The sequence below is a fragment of the Zonotrichia leucophrys genome, chromosome 2, assembly GCF_028769735.1.
Source record: "Zonotrichia leucophrys gambelii isolate GWCS_2022_RI chromosome 2, RI_Zleu_2.0, whole genome shotgun sequence".
Taxonomy (NCBI): Eukaryota; Metazoa; Chordata; class Aves; order Passeriformes; family Passerellidae; genus Zonotrichia; species Zonotrichia leucophrys.
In genome coordinates, this window is record NC_088171.1 from 5319728 (window position 1) to 5345137 (window position 25410).

The 25410-nt window shown below is 46.0% G+C and overlaps 1 protein-coding gene across 1 annotated transcript in view; it reads left to right on the top strand.

Moving 5' to 3' along the window:
- Window positions 1–10907: 10907 nt before the first annotated feature.
- Window positions 10908–25410, top strand: part of OXSR1 (oxidative stress responsive kinase 1) — an 87889-nt gene continuing 73386 nt past the window's right edge. The window contains exon 1 of the mRNA XM_064703844.1: window positions 10908–11163. Within this exon, the coding sequence (XP_064559914.1) occupies window positions 11094–11163 (70 nt within the window). The 5' untranslated portion in view covers window positions 10908–11093. The remainder of the gene's footprint in view (window positions 11164–25410) is intronic.

The following is a 25410-nucleotide window of genomic DNA, read 5'->3' on the forward strand; positions in this document are numbered from 1 at the left end:
TTTCTGAGGCTTCTCAGCTTCTCAAGAGAAAAATCCTGGGCAAAAAGGATTTTTCAGAAAATATGATAGTGGTATAGCTGGGATGGGCCAGCAGGGCACTGATGTGGAAAAAACACAGGTGGGTTCTCCTCCTCTTCCCTTTGCTCCCTCTTCTGAGCAGGGTATACCAAAACCAGTGAGAATTTTGGCAGCTTTACCCTCATGCAGTGTCTGCAGAGTCCTGATGGTTTGGGACTTGGTGTGTTGCATCTGAAGGGAAAAAGCCAGCAGGAAAAGTGATGATGTTTGTAATAAATGGTTTGGTGATCACCCAGCAGGGAAAGTGCTGGTTCTGGAAGGGAAAGCAAACAGAGGAGCTGGAGTTCTAAATTTTTTGAGTTCAGATAGATAAATGCTATATTCCAGTTAGCGGTGAAAGATGTTGGGATCTTGTTAGCACCCTGCTTGTGGTGCCCTGGCTTTTCTCTCTGCTTGGCTTGGATGCTGGGAAGGTCTTACTGTTATGGGGCTGTTGCTTTATTACAAATTACTATTTATGTTACAGACTAAAATAATTATTTGGGGGTAAAGTGAGGTAACAGCCCTAAAACATAAAATATGCTTTAAATATGTATCTTCTTCTATGTAAACCTAGAGTTTATGCACTTCTGACACTTTCATATCTGCATTGTCACAATAACTTCAAGTGTGACATTGTCAATGATACAGAATGCAGTTGTTGTGAACCTTTTGCCCATTTCAGTGGCATTTGGGGTGCTCCTCCCCTCTTTCATGTTCAGTGGAAGGTCAAAATTTTTGAACACCTTTAAAAAAGGGATTTTTAAAATGGTGATGTTACAGGGTTTCTTTTATTTTGTCTTTCTTCCTCACTGAAATTGACTTAGTTGAATCTCATTTATTTTTATATACAGACATATATATATATATTTATAATAATTTTGTGTCCTGATAGAAAGGGGGAAAGCATCTGTGTTTATAGGCATTCTGAAAATAAACAATATTTCTGTTTTTCTCCTCGAAAATCCAAACTTTTGCTACTTGTGAAAACATTTTAAAATAAAGAATGAAAACCCAGCAGGCTGAATCTGCTTTGTGGGCATTGAAGAAAAAAACTGTGTCTCAAAATGAAGTTTAAGGAAGGAAAGACATGGGATACTTCTTTATTTTCATGTTTTGGCTAAGTAACTTCATCAGAGCATCAGAGGGGGTGGTTGGGTGTACCTGGGAGAGAGAGATACAGAGTTATGTCATGCCAGGAGGAAAATGTATCAAGGAATTGTACTTCAGACATTTGGTTCCTCTCCAGGTCTCGTTTTTTGTTTTGTGATCTGTGTTGCCATCCTGGATTTCTTCAGCCCTGGTGCCCATCAGGCTGGAGGGGATGGAGCCAGGGCTCTGTTGGGGTGCTGCTCCTGCTCCACACCCCTCCTGGAGGCCCCAGCAGGGATTATGGCAGCACAGTGATCCATCTGGGGGATTCTGCCAGTTTTATTTCCTTTGGCTTGCAGTCATTCCAAGGCAGGGGAGTAACTCAGACCCCCAGCAGCTGTCAGGCCAAGGTCCTGCCACAGGAAAAGAAGAAGGATCGTGCATCAAGGAAGTGTTGGTTGGAAGGAATTCCTGGAGGTCGAGGCTGAGCTGGTTTCCCCATGGGAGAGGCCACACCCTCAGCACTTGCAGGGCCACGTTCCCTACAGAGCCTATGAAGTTGTGTCTCTGCTATGGCTGCTATGAACATATGGACAGCAGGATGGAAACCATCCCTGGATGGGTTATTCTAGATGGCAAGAGCAGCCTGCCAGGAGGGTCCCATTCCCTGGAAGTGCTGGTATCCCATCACTCCCAGTGCAGCTTTACACACTGCCCTGCTCTGTGCTTTGGAGCAGTCAATGATCCTTGCCTGTATTTGAGCCTGAGCTCTGATTCAGGGGGGTTGAGGGGGTCCAGCAACAGCAGCTCTTTCCCAGCTGTCATTCCCCTTGTGCTGAAGAAATATTCCCAGTCCTCTGTTTTACTTTGGTGCCATTTCCTCATTTCCTGCAGGACAGCATTTACCTGGTGAAACTGCTGCAGAATGTTCTCAGCTTCAGGAAGAAAGGCTGAGAGGTCAAATATTGACCTCGATGGATCAAATTCCATCCTTCATTTTCACCAATGTGACAAGAGTTGTGTTGCCATGGGGGAGGCACTGCTTGGTCCAGAGGGCACATTTACAGGAATAAAATTAGCATAGGGAAGAAAGAGTAATTATGCATAAAAAATGGCTGGGAAAATGTTGCTTGAGCATCCTGGAAACAGATTTTAATAAGGCAATAAAAAACAAACCCCACAAGGTTCACACTGCTGGGAAATATTCTCACAGAATTTATTAAAAAGAGCACCTCTGTCACACCATTTGCGGCTTTACAACATGTGCTGTGTACAAATATTTCACTAAAGGTAATTTTCTCTAGGTGTTACAGCCATTTTCGTATCCCCACTAGGACTTTGAGATGACTTTGAACCCAACCCAACCTCTGGATCAGCACTATCAAGCCCAGCCCTGGAAAAACTTGTTTATTTTGCAACAAAATCTGCAGTCAGGGGACTGAATAGTGTTGTATTCACTCTGGGGCTGTGCTGTGCTGTGAAAGGTTAATTAATTGAAGCTGTGTTTAAATCTTAAGCAGTTCCAAAGTCTGATTTACTAACAATGCATTTTCTGTTCTGCAGCAGAAGCCAGCTTAGCAGTGCCGTTTCCTCACCCTGATCCCACTGATACAGCTGCTCATGCCATGGCAGAGGTTGGGGCTGTCCTTGCCCATCCTGATCCTTCCATCTCAGCTGGGTAGATGGTTTCTACAAAGGCAGGGGGTGCATCCCTGCAGTTCAGACCATGAAGGCTGTACCAGCTGCTCATGGAGTTTTGTCACAGACATCTTTTCATTAAAATCCTTTCGTTCGGATTTTTCCTGCTGAAGCTGAGAAGTTTCAGCAACAAAGTGTAAACAATGGTTATCTGCTGCTGTGGAATGCAACAGGTGGATGCATGATTGGTCTCTTGTAGATGTTTGGATTTACTGACTACTCATGGCAGAGCTGGGTCTTGCTCTCTCCCGAGAGACAGATCTTTGTTATTCATTCTTTTTTGTTCTTAGCTTAGCCAGCCTTCTGAGAACTTTTCTTTCTATTTCTTTTTAGTATAGTTATAATGTAGTATATATATAATAAAATAATAAATCAAGCCTTCTGAACATGAGGTCAACATTCTCACCTCTCTCTTCACCTGCAAAACTCTTGTGACCACCATCACAGTGTTCCTCCTGCCTCACAGCCAGTGGAGGGGTTTTGATTCCCATTTCCCCAATTCCCAGTCTTGCTTAGGGTGGGTTTTGGTGGGGCTGGACTGGAAGGACAGAATGAACTGTACTGTCCATGAAACAGTTAACTATGGCTCCCTACAAAAGGTTGCTTGGAACTTTTTCCTGCACTTTCCCAGTGCCTTGGAGAGCAGGACAATGTGCAGTGTGTCCAGCTGAGCCCAAGGACAGCACAGCTGTTCCATCCTGTGCTTCCAAGCCTCCCCTTCCCAGGAAACAGGGAGAACCCCCAGTGAGGAGGCAGGTGGCAGATGGCTGGGAGCACAGAGGCACTGGGAGGAACATGCCAGCATTTCCTCAACATCCAAACCATCCCTGAGCAGACAGATTTTGCACAGCTCTCAGTCCCTCCATGCATTCCCACAAGGAAAGAGTAAAGCAGTGCCTGGCTGGGTTCCAGCCCCTAGGGAAAGATGCACTGGCTCCTGCTGGCTCCTCAGGGGAGTGGCTGCTTATCCACCTGTGCCAAGAGAGCAGCAGGGCTCTGCAGAGCAGGCAGTGGGGGACAAGACACAGGATCATGAGGAGAACCCTTGCTTCAAGCCCAGTGAGAACATGGAGGCTCAATGCTGCAATTTTCTATGGTTTCTGAATGAAATCAAAGTCATGAGGTGATAAAATAGGTCTTTATCCACTGTTTAGGGTGCTAGTCAGGAATTCAAGGGGAATGTGTTCAGGCAAACGTGGGGTTACCATGAAGTGAACTTTCACAAAGTTTTTGCAGCATTTTTCTGGCTCTGATCTTCAGCTGTGTCAGCAGAATGAGATGTATGAGCTGCAAGACCTGAGGTGTTTAACTGTTCATGTGCCATTTCTGAGGCTGCTGCCTCAGGAACAAATACCACTCAGGAAGGAGGGGAAAAACTGGGAAAGAAAACCACATGCTTTTCCCTGTCCCACTGTGGGGCCATGGCAGACCCTGCAGTCAGCTTTACAGCAACATTTTCAAAAGTATTCAGAAATCTGGGTGACAGATTTAAAACTATTGAATCATGGAAGATTTAGTGTTTGATTTTTGGTAGCACTTAACAGAGACCCACTTAGTGAAATATACAGGGAAAGAGATTTCAAGTGCTTTGAGCCAAGGAATAAACTGGACATTGGCTTTAAAATGTCAGTCTCAGTATCTCTAAAACCTTGCACAGGTATGTAAAGACCACAATGTAAAGGCCTTTTGAGATCTTTAGAAAGGCAAAGAAGAGAAGCATCACATTTTTTTACTTTAAATCTATTTAGTCTTCAAATTAATATTCCCTGCTTTTCCTAACAGTTATTCTCTAGACTCCTTGGTGCCTTCACCTCTGCTAGCACTGCACCTGGCACCTGCTCAGCTGTGTTGTGTTTTTGAGCATCAGGAGTGGAAGCTTTTCAGCTTCCCTCTCAGAATCTCCCTCATCAGCATGCTGCTCTTGGCAGACAGGCTTGTCTTTAGCTCCAAGACATGCATATTGATCAGTCATTTCCTTTTGTTACCTTGCATCCTGCCATCGATTTTAATTGTTCCCTGCTGAAGAGGAAGCATTCAGTACACGTACAATTACCAATGACAACATTTTTGCTTTCCACACCTTTTGCCTGGTGTTGCCTCTGCTCAGCTCTCCAGAGCTGTGGATCTCTCTCCCTCTCAGCAAGCAGCAATCTGCACAAATCATGCAGCAGTCAATTTGTGTCTATTAAATAAATTTCTGATTCTGTGTGACAGCTTTCCCTGCTGCATGATTTCACACTTCAGCAGTTTGTTTCTGAGGTGCCACGTGGGTTTTTTTCTTTTTTGAAAGGGTGGTGGTGATAATCCATTTTGTTTGCAGATACCTTCCTCATGTCTTCCCAGATCCTCTTTCCTGCTGCTGTCCTTAAGGGACTTGTACAACTTCAAATGACTCCCAGTGAGTCTCCTCTGTGGCTCCTCCTCAACATACAGGGCAGTTCCTGGACTGTTCCCTGGAGTTTCCTGCTGCTGAAATGGAGCAGCTTCTCCAAGACAAAGCTGCAGCTTGGTCCTGTACCTCCCACCCCTGTGGTGCAAAATACCAGAGCTGGGAACTGCTGTGATTCATTAATTCCTCTCCATCTTCTTTCTAAGATGCCTTCTTAGATTGTTCCCATCTATTAAAAACATTCCTGCACTCTCAGAGGGCTTTCAGTACAAATATTTCCTGAAGGCCCTGTGTGGAAGGACCTTGGTGCCCTCCCACTGTCTCTCTGATTCCAGGTTTTCCTTTAGATACACAAAAAGGATCCTATTTTTAGCAGCTAGCAGTCAATGGCACAGGAATTCATGAGTAGGGAGGAAAGGATGTGAACTATCCAAATATATTTTTTTTCAAATGAGATCTCTTTACATTCCTATCACCACAGTAATAAGCCATGAGTCACTGTTACACTGAACTATTAGACCATTATTGTAAACTCATGTCACTAGAATCTGCTAATGTGAACCATAAACCTTGCCTGCTCTCTGCTTTGCTGGTTCCAGTAGATATTGGCCAGTTATAAGGATAAGAACAGTATTCCCTCACAAATTTCATTCCCAGATGGCAAGAAATGAATGAAATCTTATCCAATCCTATCTTTCTATTCCTAGAGTTTCTCTTCTTATTGCCTTTTAAGAGAATTCCTCTTACTGTAACATTACAAAAGAAGTTTTATTTGATTTCTTCAAAGTTTGCCAGCTGTAAATTGGGACCAAGCACTCTCAGTTGAGAGAATATCCATGGGAGCACCTCCAAAACTGCTTTCTGTGCTCAGCCCTGCCATGGCCAGCCCTCCCTGCCACTTGCTGTTGCAGCAGACAAGTCCCATGTGTCCCTGGGCACTTCAATCTCCTTCTGAGGGTCTGTCAGGGGTGATGAGCAGACTGAGTTTTTTCTAGAAGAGTTTTGTTGAATATTAAAATGTCAAAATGGCGTTAAACACACAGAGTGTATTTAAGTCCTTGGCCACCCTTCATCAGCTAGCTGCAGAATAGTCAGGCCAGATGTACCCACTTGTCCAGCAGGGTCTGGCTGCTTCCATCAGGCTCATTTTGCACTTTGAAGAACCAGGGAAAAAGCTCTGAAACACATTCTCATCCCTGTGCTGGTCAGCTGCTTAGAAAATGCTTTATGATGGAGATTTACCCCGCACAGAAGAGGCTGGTGGGAAAACCTTTCTGTCCTCAGAAGCTGTGACTTTCCCAGGGTGAAAAGAGGTGCAGGCATGTGAAGTGTCTTTCATTGGCTCCTGTAAAGACAAAGAGGTATTAAGACAGCATTATTGTAAACCAGAGCAGAGCAAGGGCTGATTGTTAAATGGTGGTTCAGGTATGTGCTAATCAAGATCTTGTTATAATTATTTCTCAAGCATTGATTTTTATATTAGATTGGAAGGAGGTAGCAATTAATTTGTTACAGAGAGGGTTAAATGGCTTTCAATTTATACACTAAAAAAAATCATAAACTTAGAAAAAATGTGTAAGAATAAAAAAACTTGTCTTGGAGATAAACTCTTTTCTTGTTTCCTGGAGCTTAAAATCTGGGGGCTATTTTCAGTGAAGGAAGTTAGAGAGCAGCACAGAGTTTCTGTGAGAGGCAGGCTGCTGGGATGAGAAGTGTGTTTGCAGAGTGAAAGCTGGTTTCAGTAAACACCCTGTGAGAACCAGAATTCACCTGTTAAAACTGGGCCTTCAGCTACTTGACTTCAAAGTGACCTCAGAGCTGAATTTGAAATGGCTCAGTGACGGGGTGGAGATACAGGGTAGCACACGGGAACACTTAGGAAAACCTGCTGGTGTGGTTCAGACTGGAATTTAGCTTGTGGTTTGAAAACAACTATTATTAAAAGCTTGCTCCAGTTGGAGGGTTTGAAATCACTGCTCCTTCCTCCACTGCAGGGTCTTCACATCATTTCTCCAAAGCAAAGCTGCCAGGAGAAACCCCTGGAGATCAAGTGCAGTGCCCGCCTTTGTTTGTTGGAGAGGAAACTGCTTTGTATTTAGTTAAGTAATCAGCTGCAGTTTGATAGAGTGAGGTCCCTTCAATAAACCTGAAAGTGTTTCCATGAAGAGAGAACAGCAGGCAAATTCTGCAGTGGAACAAGGTCAGGCATTCTGCTCGAGGACATGGGCAATGAAACAGGCATTGATGGGCTTCCCTCAGCCCAGGCTGTACCAGGCAGCTCCACAGGCACATTTGGTGCCATTGTCTGCCCCAGCCCTGGCAGCCTCTGCTCTTACACACAGAGGTTTATGGTGCCTTAAAGAGCCTTAAACCATAAACATGGCAACAAATGCCATGGCCCTGAACACAGCTAAACTGTGACAGCATGGCTGTGCTGAAAGAGCAACTTTGGCTTCAACTCTAGCAAGGAGAAAATTATATATCTGAGAGGCTACATGACCAGAAAGATGAAATCTGTAGGGCATGAATACACAAACTGGAGTTTAAATCAGTTTTCTGTAACCCAAGTGTAAAAAGCCAAAAGTGAGTTTATGTTCACAGTTGTGATGATGATCACATAATTATAAAATAGTTTGGATTGGACCTTTAAAGGCCATCCAGCCCCAGCCCTCTGCAATGACCAGGGACAGCTTCAACCACACCAGGTTGCCAGAACCCCATCCAACCTCACCTTTAATATTTGCAGGAATGAGGCATCACCACCTCTCTGGGCCACCTGTGCCTCACCACCCTTATGATAAAAAACTTCTGTCTGATATCTCATCTAAACTGACAGTCCTTCAGTTTAAAGTCATTGCCCCTTGTTCTACTGCAACAGGCCCTGCTAAAAAGTTTGTTCCCTTTTGTCTTACAGCAGAGGTGACAAAATCCATCAAGAACCCTTTCCAGGTACTAAAAGTAGCAATATCTGTGTGCTGAGCATTGAAAACCAATCTGGGTATTAAACATCATTTTTGCAATATTACATGGATGGAAAAAGCAAGCTAGGAGCTGGACAGTGCCAGTAAGTTTCACTGAAACAATAAGAAATTGGCTCAGAAAAGCAGGAAAGCATGTGCCTGACGAGAAGGGGACATTTTGTGTGAGCATGCATTGTGTGCCTGGTGTGCCAAGGCTTTGGCAGTGCCACACCAGCCCCAGGATATCAGTGAAATGCAGGAGCCAGGAGAAAGCCCCCATTCTGCTGCAGAATTGATGGAGAAAGAGTGCCCTGCCTGCCCTGATCCGTGGTGTTTTACTGGAAGTCAAAAAATGCAGGAAACCCAGCTCTGGAACGTCTATTTTTTTCTTTCCTCAGGGATTTTTTTCTTCTCAGGCTGCAGCCTTCCCACCTGAAAGACATCTGAAGTTTTTCCACTTCTCAGTCTCCCCTAAAGCCCGGTCCAGAGCGGAGGTGGATACACCAGGAAGCTGCTTTTCCACTTCATATTTCCACTAAAATTTCTTGTTATTACAAAAGAGCACTTGATTCAGCAGCACCACTTCACAGCTCTTTTATAAATAGTCGCATTGCCTCTGCCCTGAGGGGCTCACAGCCTACACGAGACAGGCAAAATTCAGAAAATCAGGAAAAAGGGGATGAGCAGAAGGGATGAAAGAGGAGAAGGTGCTGCTTGGAAGTCTGAAGCTGGCTAAGGAATAAAAGCTTTGTGGAATCCAGCTCAGTGTTTTCATCCCTCAGCAGACTCAGCTTGGAACAACCCACTAAATGAATGAGTGAAACAGCAACCCCTGACTTTTGAGAGACTCAAAATGCTGAGTTCATTAAAAAAAAAAAAAAATTGCAAAATTGATGAGACCTTGAGTCTATGACTGAATGAGAGATCTGGGTTTAAAAATATGGAAATGCATTTTTCATGGCAGAGCTGGAAAAATAAAATGTAGCACTCATCTCTCTATGCTCACGTGGCCACTAGTGGTCCTGCCAGCGAACATTTTAAATTTTAATTTTGATCAAAGCCTGTGGTTATTCTTAAAGAACAAGGCACATTGTGGACCTAATCCTACCCCAGTGGTCTAAAGCAGTAAGAGTTTTAGCATTGCCTTCAGGGAGAGGATTTTCAGCCCAGAATAAGAGAATCCAAAAGATGGTTCTGAATTTAAAAACATGTGGTAAAATTAAGTGTATAAGCCTCTTTTTGTAGTTGGTGTCTGGCTCAGATCCGTTTTTACCATGCTGTTAGCTATCAGAAATATGACACTGGCTACCCCGTGCCTGCTCTGGGGTAAAACCTGTTTTTAATTGCTATATAAACTCCTTTTATAACATGGTTAGAAGATCACAGAGACGGTTCCGAGCAGTAATTAAGGCATATTTAGAAAATATTAAAAATGGCTCAGCAGGGGAATGTTTAACACAGACAAGCAGGAAAACAAACAGCTTTTCAGTTGGAGGTTCTGCCTTATGACAGAGCCTGTACAGCAGTGATCGAGATGGGGCTGCGGGGCTTTTGCAGAACACAGAAAAAGAGAAAAGGAATGAGCCGGTGTCCTGCATTAGAGCACGAGTGAAAGCACTGTGGTCAGAGCATGCCTTTGGCAGTGGCCCTCCACAAAGCCTGGTTGACCAGAGGAATCTCAGGAATTTGCCCTAATAAACTAAAAATACATGTAACTGATGTTCTTTGACCCACAGAAGGGCCTGACATCCAGCCACAAGAAGAACAGTGACCAGCAAAGGATGAAATCTGATACTCGGATTCCAAGTCCATTCTCCTGATGGTTACAGTCCTGCATTGCAATAGTGAGATGCTGTTTTATTGCTTTTCATGTTGGGGAAAAAAAATAATCCTCAAACTATAAACAATTTAAATGTATATATATTAGAGAGCGACATCAGCCTTCGTGATTCCTCACTCTTTTAAATTTCAATTTCTTTTCCTCAATGACCACCAGATGTACTCCTGAGTGCATCCAGCTAAAATAGCTCCGGGTGTGGAGCCTTAAACCGCAGGATGAACGTGCAGGACACCTCCATGAGGGTGTTGGACATATCCACGAACGCTGGAATTGCGGAGCGGAGAATTGACCATCCTGGGGGGCTGCGAGCATACCAGGCCCCCTGATCCCTCACACACTATTTTTAACTACGGAATGCGCATCCCTGTAGCGCCCGGGCCGGGCCGGGCCGGACCGGGCCCCGCTCCTGCCCGCAGGCTCCGGATCCCCTCACGGCAGGAGCGGCCGTGAGCGGGGCCCGGCCCCTCGGGCACAGGGACCCGGGAAACGCCAGCACATGATTGACAGCCGCTCGACCAATAAGAGCAGCGGATCCTGCAGCGGCCAGCCAATCGTTACCCTCATTGCTCTTAAACAGGCACCCGCTCCCGCCCTGTGCCTGAGGGCGGGGACGATGCTCGTCTCCGCCATCTTGTGTGTGGCATCCCCGCCCTTTCCTTAGGGGCTCCTCCTCCGTCCTTCGCCTTGGAGTCCTCCCCTACCGGCCCGTCCCTTGAGGCCGGTGGGGATAACCGAGAAAACGGTGGCGTAGTCGCCTTCTGGCGGCAGGCGGGGTGTTGCCGCGCCACGCTCAAGATGGCGTCGGGCGGCGCCCTGCCGTGGCGGGCGGGGCGCACGCGGTGACGTTAGCGCTCCCGGCATGGGCAGGTGCAGGAGGTGGCGGTGGCCGGAGTTGGGCCGGCGGTAGCGGCGGGAGAGGAGGAGGCGGAGGAGGAGGGGGCTCGGACTCGGCCGTGCTTCGGGGACAGCCGGGACACCGCAGCGCCTCCTCTCCGCTCCCTCGCCCCTCGGGGACGCTCCCCCTCGCGGCGCGGAGGGCGGCGGGCGCGGCGCGGCCATGGCCGAGGAGCCCAGCGCGCTGCCCTGGTCCATCAACAAGGATGACTATGAGCTGCAGGAGGTCATCGGTGAGCGGTCATTGGGGTGCGGGGGGGTGCAGGGTGCCCCTCGGATGTGGGGTGTGAGTCCGCTGAGGGAAGGGGGGGGTCCGATCCCCTTCAGCTGAGGGGGATCCTGTCACACACCGCGCAAAGGAGTGGGACTGTGTGGCTTCCCCCTCCCTCAGCCATGTGAGGCTGTGAGAGGGTCCGTCCCCCCACACTGAGCTGTGTGAAGGTTTGGGGGGCCCTCCGCTGAGGGGGGTGTCTGTCCCCCTTGTCTGAAGGGTGTGAGGCTCTGGGGTGCCCCTCATCCTGGGGGGTCCCGTCGCACACAGCCCGGCACGGACTGGGACGGTGTGTCCGCCCCCCCTCCAGCCACGTATGTAGGGAGGATGTGAGCGGCTCTGTCCCCCCGCCTTGCCGGGGACTCTGAGGGGCTCTGTGGGACCCCTCTGCCGGGGACTCTGAGGGGCTCTGCTGCCCCTCCTCATCTGTGTGTGCGGCCCGCGGAAGGGGATGTGGGTCTGCCCCATCCCAGGAGGGGATTGTGGTGGTGGCGGGGACGCTCCCCTGGCCGGGGGCTCCTCCCTGGCCTCTGCCCGCTCCTCTGGGCAGGGTCTGGGTTCGCTCGGATCCTCGGACAGGATCCGCTCTGGGGGGCTTTGCTTCCTCCCACGGTGTGGTCTGGGATGTGCTGGGGGGGAGGTTCACTCAGCGGGAGTGAACTCAGAGCTGGCGTGGGCTGTCTGCTGCTGGGACACCCCAGTTCATTTTGGGGCCATCACCCCTGTCGGCAGTTTCGGAGCCCCGCGCTGCATTGGTCCCCGCACGGAGGGTTTGGTAGAGCCGCCCAACGAGCCTTTCACCCTGGGATTTTGCTGCTGCCGTGCGTTTTCATTCATTGTGCTCAGCTCGAGGCCCCAGTCCTTGCTCTCTCCATTAAATGATTTTTTTTTTTTCCGTCTTCACTCTCTCTTGGCGTTAAGCTGCCCAGTTACCAAAGGCCTCCCGCTGTACTGATTTATTGGCTGTCTCGACCATTTTGTTGGGGTGTGTTTGAGGGATCTATTGCTCTAGGGCGAGTGTGTGACACATCGGAGGTGGTGCCACAGGTGACTCTAAGGTCGGTGCCTCCCGTCTCACCCTCCGGAGACTCGGAATGAAGCAGGAGAGTGGCAGGGCGGGCTCCCGGCCAAAGGGTTTTAGGAAGGAGGTTAATTCTTTGAGTAATCTTTGTGGAGTGCTTTTATTTGAAGTTTCTGGATGACGTAGCACTGTCATGCCCAGGCTTTCCATCTCTGCCTCGTGGGGAGGCTTGTTTTGTGTTGAGGGTTGGAGCGTTTGTGAAAATGCTGCTTTAAGAGATTAAATTCTTAGCTTTGTTTAAAAGTAGGAAGGAACTAAAGCTGTGGAGTGGGGGAAATCCTTCTGGAAATCCCTTTTACTCTGTGGGACCAGGCTTTGTCCTCTCTCCCTCTGCTCAGAGAGAGCAGCAGTGCTTTAGGAAGGAGACCAAGGGAAGGTGTAATCCTACAGACCAACCCTTTAAATCTCCTCTGCAAAACGTGCCCTGGGGGGAGGATGTTCAGCCTCCCTGAGGAGCAGGAGATACAGGTGTGGGGAGCAAAGGGGAGAACGTGGAAAGAGAACTGAATTTCTCATAGGAAATTCTTCCTTTTCTTTTGAGAGCCTGCAGAGGGCTGTTTTGTGGTGGCAAAAAGCAAGGATTTGGATGTGAGTAAGCAAAGACAGGAGCAAATGCCTCTTTGTAGCTGGGGATGGAACAAGAGGGAATGTAAATACACTTCTGCTCTTGGGAGAACTTGCTGCTGGAGATGCACATCCCACAGCCTCACAGTGCTGGGAGACACACAGAGATGTTGTCTCCTGTTAACTGACAGAACTCAGGGAGAAATCTGCAAAAAAGTAAAAAAGTGTTGAATTTCTTCTGTATCTTCCCTGTCCCTCTGCAAACGGAGTGTCTGGATGTCGCCTGCTCGCTGGAGGGTTGTGTTGGCATTTGGCATGTGATGGAGCGTACCCTGAGATGTGTATATTGCAAACATATGGTTTCTCTTTTTAACTTTGCTGTCCCCTGCCCCCCCTTTGCTCCTTTCAAACACTGCCGTGCCTGCCAGCGGCCTGCATGGAGATGTGACGCAAGTTTCCTAGCACGTATATGATTTGTGGGACAAAATGTCACTGTGTTAACTGAGCTGGACTGCCTTGCCTCCTGCTTCATGTCTCCTGTAAACCTCAAGGGTTTTTTGGTTGGGTTTTTTTTTTGTTTTTTTTTTTTGAGCTCTCTTTATAACTGAAGAGCTGTAAAGGTTCTTCAGCACGGAACAAAGAGACGTTCTGCTGTGGAAAGAGATGAACCTTGTACCGGTGCTTTTAAAGGATTTAACTTGTTTCCTGATGAAAAAAACAACATTAGTCTTAAAATTTAGAGTAAATTTTGAGATTACCAACTCAGCTGTTTTTTTCACATGGAATAATGGAAATCCATTTGTAGTCCAGTTCTTGTACTATTTTTTGCCTGAAAATAACCATATGTGGCTTTTATTGGATGTGGATGGTTCCATAGCACTCAAGTACAGGAATAGAAAAAGCAAGTTTCCTACCTGCAAAGAGACCCTGTACTGTAAAACTGCTCCCTGATTCTGGCTAATACTATATATAAATAAAAAAGGATTACTCAGCACTGGGGATGACTCATGCCATTCTAAAGGTGTGGATTAATATCCGTGTTGATTATGCTTGGTTAGTGTTAATAACTGCTGAGTAGCCTTCTTAGGCTTAAATAACTTCTGGTATATTCTGAATCAAGGAACTTTGATCAGAGGAGAATCTGATTTCATTTTAAGAAAGGCTAAAATGCAGGTGGGGTAGAGGAAGCAATTTAAAAAGCATTTCAGAGAAATGTACCCCCAGAGTAGCGAGAGTTCTGCAGGTGAATAGGGCCTCTGGAGATGCTGCAATTTTTATCTAAAAAGCAGAATATAGTCTGTGCTGTGGTTGTGAAGGTGGTTGGTCTTCTGAGCGTGGATTGCATATAAATTACTGCAGGCTTCTTTTTGAAGCCTGAAAAAAATTCGACCTCATGCTGCTTGTGCTGATCAGATCCTCACACATTCAGGTTCCCCTGGATCTCACAATTCCTCTTGGAAATGCTGGTAGCAGGAGTGAAGCTGGTTGGAACTGGGTCATTCTCGTTTTGCTACTTTTCTGGAAAGATTAGAGCCCTGCTGACTGTGGCTGTGTGATTTAGGAGCATCCCCTGTGCTGTGAGCAGCCCATGCCAGAAACAGGAGATAAATTAGTGGTGGGAGTGCTCCCAGGCTCTGCTCCTGTGCCCTCTCCCCCCTGACAGATTCCTTTGCAGGCTGCACGAACAGATGTGCTGGGAGTTTCTTATCCCATCAGAAATCAAGGCTAAATTGAAAATTGAAGTCACCATTTTAGGAATGATTAGTTTTTTTAATGACTGTGGTTCAAGTAGCTTTGGAGTTGGGTTTTGCATGTGATCACGTTGATCTTTTGGGGCTGAAAATTAGATTTCTATCTGTGTTTATCCCAGCCCTGTGTGGGAGAACTTTTTTTTATGGGTAGAGAGGAACTTCTTAGAATTAAGGTGTCTGCTCTCCCAAATTTTATCAAGATGTCCATGCTCATCTGGTGCTTGTGTAGGAGTCTTGAGCAGAGAAATCCCAGCTGTTGGAAAAGAGCAGCCTGGAGGTGCTGGCCAGGAGCAATCAGGGGCTTTGGATGTAAAAATCAGGCTGGAAGGGGAGGCTCTTGTCCAATGATACTTCAGGGCTTGGGTTTTTGGTTTTTTTTTGCAGTGTGGTGTTCATTGCTAGCTGTGGTTCCTGTGCTGGCTGCAGCCAGTTTCACACGCCTGATATTTAAAACCCATTCAAGAAAAATGTTACACTGTACAAAATAGAACTGCCTGAGCTCTAAATGGAGTGTTTAGGATTCAGTCTTGGTGCCATATGTTTTGTTTTAGCATTTCCTCATGGATTCCCACTCCTCTCCCCCAGCTTTGCTGAGCAAAATTGATTCCTATACTGTATTCCCAGTGCTCAGGCTGGTTAATTCATTTGAAGACTTTCTTTGTGTGCTCATTTTTTCCACATGAAGTTGGTGGAAAAGCCTTAATTGTTCTATATTATGTTAAAAGTTACATTAAATTAACTTTGGACAATTGTAGATAAGTTAAAAAATGAGTGGTCACTCATAGTACTTGGTCTGCTTGGGAATTGAAGTGGGAGATGCTCAGTACAAGTTTTTCTGCTGCTTGGATGTAGACAAATATATCCTGTGTGATCCTGAGTGCAGCAGAACAGCCAAGCTGCTCCTGCATCCAGGCTCCCCTTCCTCTGGACACGACACATCTCTTGAAGACCTTTGATATCCTTGCCCTGCTAGAATTAGAGCTGAACTAAGTCACTTTGCACCTCTGGGGAAGTGAAAGCAAAAGGTGTTTGCTTGTGCACGGGCCTTTTTTTAGTGCCTCTGTTGTCTGTGTCCTATAGGAAGGAGGATAAAATGCACAAGGCAGCAAAAGGAGGGCTTACCCAGGCAAGCAGTGCTGAAGGAGGCTGGCTGGGAGGAATTAGGGTTGTTAGCCTTGCCTGCTGGTTGGAGGGGAGAGCAGCCACAGATCCTGCTGCTTTCAGCCATTCCAGGGTGTTAGGGAGAAAACAACACCCAGGGTGTTTGATGTGGGAGTTTACCTTCCCTGGGCCTGGTTTCTGTGTAGCAGCTGCTTCCAGTACTGTTGGGTACCTGGATCCATTAATGTTTAACACTTCCATTTCTCAAGAATCCATGCAAATAGTTCTGGTTTAATGCAAATATCCTGGGGAGTGTGGCTGTGCTGTGCTCCTGAGCACACCTGAGGGAGGGCTGTACAAATTCATGCCTGGGAGCCTTCTTGCTCCTGCAGCTGATGAAATCTTGGAGAATCAGCTCTTCCCCAGAACGTTTGTCTATTTAAACTTGGCAGCATCTCTTTTCTTTCTGGGTGTTAGCAGCTTGCCCACTAAGCCAGTCTGGAGATGTAATCTTTTATTAAAAGATGGAGCTCTTTAAAATGATGGCAATAGCACTTATTGCTAATTGTGTTAGTGCCTTGCAACAAACTTTGTCTTCGTCAAATTTTCTTGGAAGATTTCCCCAAAAATGGACAATATCCATCATAAATCTCTGCACAATAAATTTAGCTGTGGACATGCTAATGGAGTGCTTGTAAATTTGCTGTTATTAAACTTTCTTAATAGGGAGAGACAGACTTGAGGGCTTTGTGGCTGTAGAAGAATAGCTGTTGGAGCAGTGGAATTTGGCGTTGCAAAATCTTTGAAATATCAGGATGCTGGGGCTTTCCAGCCAAGTCCAGCCTATTATCCTGCCTTCCCTTTAGAATCAAACAACTGGGATGCAGATATGAAGGACTTGGCTCTCCAAGTTGCTGCAGTTTCCTGTGACTTCACCTAAGGGAGTTGAGCCTTGACGTTTGTAAAAGCCACGTGGAGCTCAGTCTGTGTTCCTGGCAGCCACGGGAAAGCCTTGGAGACAGGGTTAGTGCCTGTAATCACAAGGTGATGGCTCCTGTGGGAGAGAGATGGGCTACCTCTGGTAGGCATGTCCTGTGTTCCTCCCTGAAGCTGGAGACAGCCTGAAATTCCCAGCTGCAGTTTCAGTGCCCCACTTACCCCAACAGGTATCAGCTCAGAGCACAGCCCAGCCAATCATTTTGCTAAGAAAAATATTCTGTAAGTGCTCTCATCCCACAGCCATCATTGTGCTCTCTCACTTTTCAAACACCATCATTTTCCAATAGCCTCTGCACTGTTTTCAAGGCTTCCTTTTCAGAAAAGCTGGAATGAACCCCAGAACTTAAGGAAATAGACTTAAAATCCCCTGAAGAGTGAAAATGAACAAGAGCCTAGCTCAGAGAGAATCAAAATTGAAAATGCACAACCTGTCCAACAGTAACTATGGAGCATGTACTAATGAGGGGAGCCAGAACAAAATCCAACTTGTGTGGATTGAGTAGGACAAGATCATTTAGCAAATGGTGTAACTGCAGTGAGTGGGGCAGGGATGCAGGTGCCTCACTGGTACTGAGTGAGATTTCTCGTGTCCCTTGAGCATAAATGGACTGACCTCAGTGTGGGGTTCTCCCAGCCCTAAGTTTGATCCCTGAGCTTGTTTGCCTGAAACACTGCTCATGACTGGGGTTTTCATGTTAATCATCACAGCCTGTGTATTTCTTGGTTTAACTACATTTGGTGATCCTGTCACACTGTAAAAGCAGGTAGAGATTTGTGGTGATACAAATGCACAAATGAAAAATCCAGTACTACTTTTCACCACTGCTCCACAGCTGCAACAACCAGCAAAGTTTTTTTTCCAAGTCCTTTCACCACTCCCTGAGGTTCTTAAAGATTATTATTTCCTGGTGTGCACCACTGCACACAGAATTCTTGTTTAATGTGAATTTTCTTGTAATGAAGAGAAATTCCATCCTGGAAAAAATATTTGGTTATGTATCAGCCTCCATCAAACTGGAGTCTAATGTGCCTTGCCAGGATTTCTGAGACCACTTTGGTTCTACACATTGATAAGTCTGCAGGGGATGATTCTCTTCCACTCTTAAAGGCTTCAAGATCCCATCTGTGAATGAAGTGCAGAAGAAATTCAGAGCACTGATTCAATTTCTCACCAAATTTCCATATTAGGCAAATCTTCTTTCACCTCCATTCCCTTACAGTTTTATACAGCTTGTGAAACAACACCTTCAAATTCTGATAACTCAGTCAAATTAAAATGCATTTGTGAGGGAATACAAAAAAGTTTTTCTGAATGAGGTTTGAATTTTTTGCCAGATTTCAATTTTCTGCTCCAACTGCCTTGTCTTGAGAGTTTGGGGCGAGGGAGAGAAACAAAATTAGTGTTTTCTTTCATTTCACTGTTCCATGCTAGACTGACTTTATAGCATTCTCCCAGTGGATATTTCCTTTGGGCAGGAAATGAGCCCATGTAAATTCATTCTGGAAAGAAAAGGTACAAGCAGCATGAATTGAAATACTTCAGTGATCATCTCTTACTGTAGTAAACTCTCCTTGGGTTTTGCCAGAGTTTTGCTGTTTTATAGTCATGAATGGTAATTTAAGGACAAATTTACTCTTATTGCTAGCACCTTGCTATTAATAAAGCTGTGTGGGAGGATGCTGTTCCCATTTCCTCCATCCACAGAGTTGAATCAAGTTAAAACTGCAGAGTGAAAATTTGACCTTGAGTACCCCCCTCACTTCTGGTGAGATCTGAGTGAGCACGTGGCTTTTCCACTGGTATCCTCTGCTGGCTTCTTGTGTGGAAGAATTGAAATTGGCTTTTGCCTTAGAGCAGAGCTAATTGACAAATTTTACTGGTCATTACAGGGCAGGGTGTTGTCAGGTAGGAAAATGTCTAAAAAAGCTCTTTGTGAATGTGGAATTGTGTTGAGGTGCTTGTGGCAGGGTGTGAGATTATTGCATCTTGGGGCAGTTCAACACATGTTTTGTAAAACTGATGGTTTACTAAATATTGGATGAAAGCTCCATAGTTACTGTTGGACAGGTTGTGCATTTTCAATTTTGATTCTCTCTGAGCTAGGCTCTTGTTCATTTTCACTCTTCAGGGGATTTTAAGTCTATTTCCTTAAGTTCTGGGGTTCATTCCAGCTTTTCTGGAAAGGAAGCCTTGAAAGCAGTGCAGAGACTATTGGAAAATGATGGTGTTTGAAAAGTGAGAGAGCACAATGATGGCTGTGGGATGAGAGCACTTACAGAATATTTTTCTTAGCAAAATGATTGGCTGGGCTGTGCTCTGAGCTGATACCTGTTGGGGCACTGAAACTGCAGCTGGGAGCTTCAGGCAGGAACACAGTATTAGGTTATCTCCATGTCTTAAATTCATCAATTAAAGACCATGTTCTTGTTGTGGAGTAAACACCTTTCCTGCAAAATCCACAGAGATGATTTAATGATGTCAATTTTCAGAACAAACCCAGAGAGCTCCTGTCACTTTGCTGAGACACAGCCAGGGAGGACTCCAGGGTGGTGGAGCTCAGTGCCCTGCTCTGGCTGATGCCAAAGTGTAAAATCCCCATAGGGAATTCATGGCTGCTTGTGCTGGCAATGGCACATGGGGGAATTGCTGCCGCACAACCTCCCTGTGACCCTGCCACAGTGGGCAGTGACAATGCCTTGTCTGTCACTGCTTGTGGCTGAGGCTTGGTGCTTTTCTTGCACCACTTGCTTTGTGTTCAGGCTGTGTCTGCAAGGACAGCTCCCTCTGAAGGTGCAGGAAAGCTGAACCTTGGTGTTTGTGCTGTGTCCAGACCTTAAAGGTGGTGATACAAATGTCTCCAGTTTGTGATTCCTCAAGATCTACCAATGGAAATGGAGTTCTTTGGAATCTTGATGTGTTATGTCTTTACTTCCTAGGCCACTTCTTTGTGACCCTTTCTGTCTCTTACCATGTGAAGTTGTCATAAAATTGCAGAGTCATGGGATCATTCAGATTGGAGAAAACTTTTTAGATCATCAAGTCCAGTCAGTTACCCTGCACCACTGTGGTCACCACTACACCCTGCCCCAAGTACCACACCCAGTGTTTTCTGAACACTCCCAGGCATGGAGATTGCACCACTTTCCTGGGCAGCCTGCTCCAATGCCTGACTGCCCTTTCAGTGAAGGTGGTTTTCCTAATTTCTGATATAAACCTCCTGTGGTGCAACTTGAGGCCATTTCCTCTCATCCTGTCTCTTCTCCCAGGTAACAATGACTGACTCCCACCTTGTACAGCCTCCTTTCAGGGAGTTCTAGAGGACAATAAGGTCCCCCCAGCAGCAGAAGCAAGTTGAAAGGTGAAGCCATAAGTTCCATCTTTCACTAAAGTAAAAATACTCATTGAGGATGCTAATTGCTGTCTAATAAATAGCTTGGTATTAACAGCTAATAAATACCTTGGTATTGACTTGCAGCAAACTATACTGGAAAAAGCATCTTGAGCATGACCAGGTTTCCTGTTGGACAACTCACCAATGCAAATCTTACTGGAACAGCTGAGGGGCCTGATGAACTGGCAACCTCAGCTCAGTTATTTGTCCACATCCTAAGGCTCAGGATGGTTCTTGTTACTCTTGGTTAAAGAATGTAATTTTTAACTAGTGGGCTAATCTTTTGTGCTGAACAGACTTAGAGATGCAGAAAATCTTTATTAGATCAAGATATTTGCTGAGAAGAAAGGATAATAGCCTTTGAGAGAAGATATATCTGATACTTAAAAGCTTATTTACCTAAAATAACCACGGTACTATCAAACATCTGCACTGTAAGCAGACAGATTGTTCTGTTAAGTGGAAACGTGGCCAAATAAAATATCCTCTACAGCTGACAATTACATTTGACAGAGTTCAGAGATAAAAATTGGGAGGGAAGAAAGGAGAACACTGGCTTGGCTACTGTACCAGTGCTGTGTTTTGAGCCTTGGTAATACCTGATGACAGCCAGCATGATATTTACATTGCTGCATATACCATAAAGGCAACTGACAGTGATTAAAAGGGAAGGATGAACTTTCTCCACTGAAGTTGCTGTGTTTGGAAATGAGATGTTTGAGCCTGCTTTCCATCGTGTAGAATTAGCACTGCATAGCTGCAGTGCCCTTTAAATTAGCCAGAGATGTTGGCACAAAATCAAATAAATATAATTGGTTTCAAACTAAAAATCTAATTTAGGCATGCTAATAGCATCTTAAGTAAATGTGGCAGGTCACGCAGGACTTGTGTAACTGGCCCTTGGAGCTTTCTGCAGTTCCTGCCATGGGGAAAATGCTCTCTGAGGTGTTCCCCAAATCACCTGGGTGCCTTGGGCAGCTGGAGGGTGGTTATTAAAGGCATGATGGGAATGTCTGCTAGTCTGGACTTATCTGGGATATCCTGAGGGCTCTGGGGTCAGGCATAGAGCCAAGAGCAGCACCCTCTGCCACCCTCTCTTCGTGCTTTGGTGTTTGCAGTGGAAATTTTGGAGCGATGTCAGATGGGCTGATGCTCCTCCCTGGCAATGCTTCTCTCTGCTGATACCTTCTGTGGCAGTGGCTTCCCCCTGGTCTTTGTTTTCCTTGCTTGTCCTGCAGTGGTTGGGCTCTGATGCTGGGGGGCTGCAGCTCTCACAGAGGCAGTGCAAAGCTCTCCCTGGCTGGGTGTGGGCTGCTGACTGCACATGAACTCAAACAGCAAAGTGACCCAGTGACAACTTTGTCACATCTCGCTGACATGCTCTGCGTGGCCAGCGCTATTCCTCTGCCTGTGTTCCAGTCCTGGCCTGTTCTACATTGACAGGCTGACCATTTGCTCTCCAAGCCTGTCACTTCCCTGCTTAGTCTGGGAGGATTCTCAACCTGAATGTTTGCTGAAGGTGGAAAGCAGACGACATTTTTCTGTGTTCAGGGCCTAGGAGATTCTGAAAGATTTGTGAGAGAACAATGCAGTGTGGGGTGGGGTGATGATTTCCACAAGACTCCCCTTCCTTTTTGCAGAAACCTTGGCATTGAGTCATTTAGATTACAGTAGCTAACCTCTCTCCAGCTTAGAAATCAATGTCATTTATTTATTTATAGTTTAGAGTTCAGTGGGGCCATGGGAGATGTACCTAGCTGGGGGTATTGCCCATCAGTTGCTGATGCCTCTGAAAATAATACTGGGCTTCTTACAAGTGATTGGATTTGGGTTTGTATTCCTTCCCCTGAGTCTGAGACGTGAATTAGAGACTTGGGCAATAGGTCTGCAGCATTGAGTGTTTCTGTATTGATGGACACTGGAGGGGCAGCGTGTTTTAACAAGTGCTGGCAGCACTGTGTGAGCTTTGCTGCCTTATCATCCTTCTGCACTGTACAGGGAGCACTAGGAATCTTGAGAAATACATTGTCTTACATGGGCACAAACCTCTGAGCTCCGGACATGGTGGGTGGCTTTCAGTGGTATTCTCAACTGTGAGAGCTCTTGTCAAGATGGTGAATAACTCACTGTCAGCAAGTTTATGTGCTGTTCAAATGTTTTGGCTCTAATTCTAATTGGACAGCAGACTTTCAGAATATGCTTCTCCTTATTCTCTGAATTCTTTGAGCATGTGTGATTAATGCTGGAATATCAGTTGTCTGTTGGACACTGCAGATGCTGACATAAATTGAGCAAAGGCTCTCAATATTTGAGAAAGACACATGATGGTGTCTTAATAACAGAAATCTCTTGTATTGTGAGTACTATTTGAAATCTTTGGCCTCACAACTTGCACAGAATCTCAAACTACTTGAGCTCTGGATGTACTGGAATAAATGATCAGAGAGGATTGCAAAGCACCTGCAATTTAAATGAAAGAAACAGGAATTCAGGAGTGAAAACTGCTTTTTCCTATTCCTCCTTCAATTCTTCATTAAATGGTCTGGGCTGTAGTCATCAGATGTGCTGGTGTGAAATGGAAGTCACTTGTTTTAAATCTTAATTCTCTGCCTGGCCTTGTTACCTCCCCATCATTGCCTTTCTCAGGGAGTTGTCCAGCACATGCCCTGTGCCTTTCTGTACCTGCAGCCACCTTTGGCATGAAGCCAGCTGAGTGTTCCCAGCCCTGGGCTGTGCTCAAGGTGAGCCTGAAGCACAAATGACCCTGCTGCATGCAGGGCTGTGAGTTAGGCTGGGCTGGAGGGCAGGGTGACATTTTGACATTGACCACACGGAAATGCAAAGTTGTAAAATGATTTATTTACATCAGGGTTGAGCTGTTGTTCCTAAAGCCTTTTTATCAGAAATATGAGGGTAACCACTGCCTTGTACATGTGAGAGTTCAGCTCTTCAGCTGCCTGCAGGATTGTAGCAGGCATGTAGTGCAGGTCTTCATATGTAGTGTGCACTTATGTCTGTGGGGATGGCTGGTTTTCCTCCATCCCCCATATAGGCTTTAAATTTGGCTCCCTCACAACTTTCCAGTTAAATCTGCTTTCACTTTCTGCCTTTGCTTATGCTTCTCTGATTTATTTCTTCTCTGCACTGTATTAGCAAGTGTTTCTCTCCCCCTTCTCTGCACAGTATCTTTCCATCTCTTCTGTGGATCAAACACTGCATGACTCGAGTTGAGAGAAGGTGCACCAAGTTAAACCTGGCTTCTTACTGCCTCTGCCAGGGTTTGAACTAGGTGCTTGTGTCATCCTTCAGCTTGTAAAGAAATGTAAAGCCCTGGTTCTTCTCTCAATAGGCAACTATTCACAGTAAATTTGTATTGGGAATGAATTGTGGAAAGGTGTCAGTGTGGCTGTGTTGGTGCAGCTCTGGGAGCTTCCTGGGGGTAGGTGCATGTCTGCCCTCCCATGTTGCTGTGGGAGGAGAGCTGTGCTCACTCCTTTGCTTTTGTAACTTTTTTGTCTTGGCCATGGATTATTGCTCTGCTGCTGCTTCAGTTTACCACAGGCCTCCCAACCACAGAGCAAACCCAGCTGAACTCTCCTTTACTGGTTTTGCTGCTGTTCCCAGTGTCTCCAACAGCAGCACTCAGAGCCAGCTTGGTGTTTGAGCTCACTCTGAGCAGTGTAGGAGCACCCAGTGATCCTCCTGCTGCCTGGGGGCTTTAACTCCACTCCTGGAATTGTTAACACTCTTCCTGCAGTCCCATGCTCTGCAGATGACACTTTGCTGTGAAAGCATTTTCCTCCCCACAGGTGAGCAGACTTTTTGCCCCCTCTGTGGCAATACTAGGAGTATGTCTGAGTCCTGTTATGAATTCCCTTTGGTTTTATTAATGCTGTTTGGAGCTGTTATTGTAGATGGTATCTTCCATTTTGTAGTAAGAATTTGGTGTGTAGTGGGGAGATGGCTTGAAAAACATATTCAAGGAGCATTAACATTGCATTACTTCACTCTTCCTGAATCGTGGGGCTTGTGCCAGCAAGACTTTGACATCCAATGGACTCTTGTTACCAAGTCCTGCTTGGGGAAAGGAGTATTCCCACCCCCTGCTGAGTTGGCTGGAAATTCGAGAGTAGGCCTTTTTTTTTTTTTTTTTTTTTTGCTAGCTTGTTTTTAGAAGCAGTTCATTCTTTGCAAGGGGACTCTTCTCACATGAGAGACATAAAATAGAGGCATCACTTTGCCTTCATAGGAAATGGACCAAACAATGCAAGATCGGTCTGAATTTGCAATGCAGTATTTAATTTCTGGTTTAATTAGATGTTTGTTTCCCTGTGCTCTGTAAGAATGCATAAGAAGTTCTATTCCCAGTCTTGTAGCCTCTTGTTTTATTGCTGTATTGTCCTTGGAATGAGTAATCAGAGCAGGGCTCCCACAGCTCTTTGGCATGAGGCTCTCAAAGAGTGGAAGCATCCAGAGATGGAGTGAGCCTGCAGAGACAGGAGTACCCAGCCTGGCTTGTCAAGCATTGAAGGTTTCCTGGGCTTGGGGGTACCTGGAACCTGAAAGTCACAGCTTGGTGCAGAGCAGCCTTGCAGGGAAGTGTTTTGTGTGCATTGTTCCTAAGAGGAAAACCCGGGGGCACAATTATAAACAGAGCCTGCGTCACCAGCGGCTTTCTGGCACCGCACTCCAGATAGTGGAGGATGGAGTCCAGATCTCGCTTAAAAATAGAGAGGTCGTGTGTGTGCTCTGGGCAGGGTTGTGTGGAGGTGTCTGGCTGAGCATTGCCCCATGCTGAAGGAGACTTGGCAATGTGACTTATGGGGCAGGTGGAGAGCAGCATTTCCCCAGCCTTAGAAGAGTTGCTGCTGTCCCCAGCTATCCAGTGGGAAGTTCTAGAGGAGATGAAGCTGAATTGTACAGAGGTGCAGGGTGTAAGGCCAAGGCTGGGGGAAAAACTGGGAGATCTGATTTGTTAGCCCGGGGTGAAAAAGCTTACCATGTGGGTGGTCAAACAGAAACAGCCAGAGATTGTAGAAATATCTCTTGTTAAAGAAAATCCAAACTAGAATGAATTCAATGCTGAGGAATTGGGTCTAAGCTGGGATTTGATCCTGCTTTTTGCAGGAGGATGGACTAGAGGTTCCTTCAAACCTAAATGGTTTGTAATGTTCATTTGACCCTGGGAAAGTATGTTTCCTCTTCAGAAGAGATTTGATACTTACCTATTTGATCAGGGGAAGGACTGATGCTACAAGACTGTTATGGAACACATCCCCTGTTGATTGTAACAGCTTTGTGAGCAACTGAGTTGCAATGAA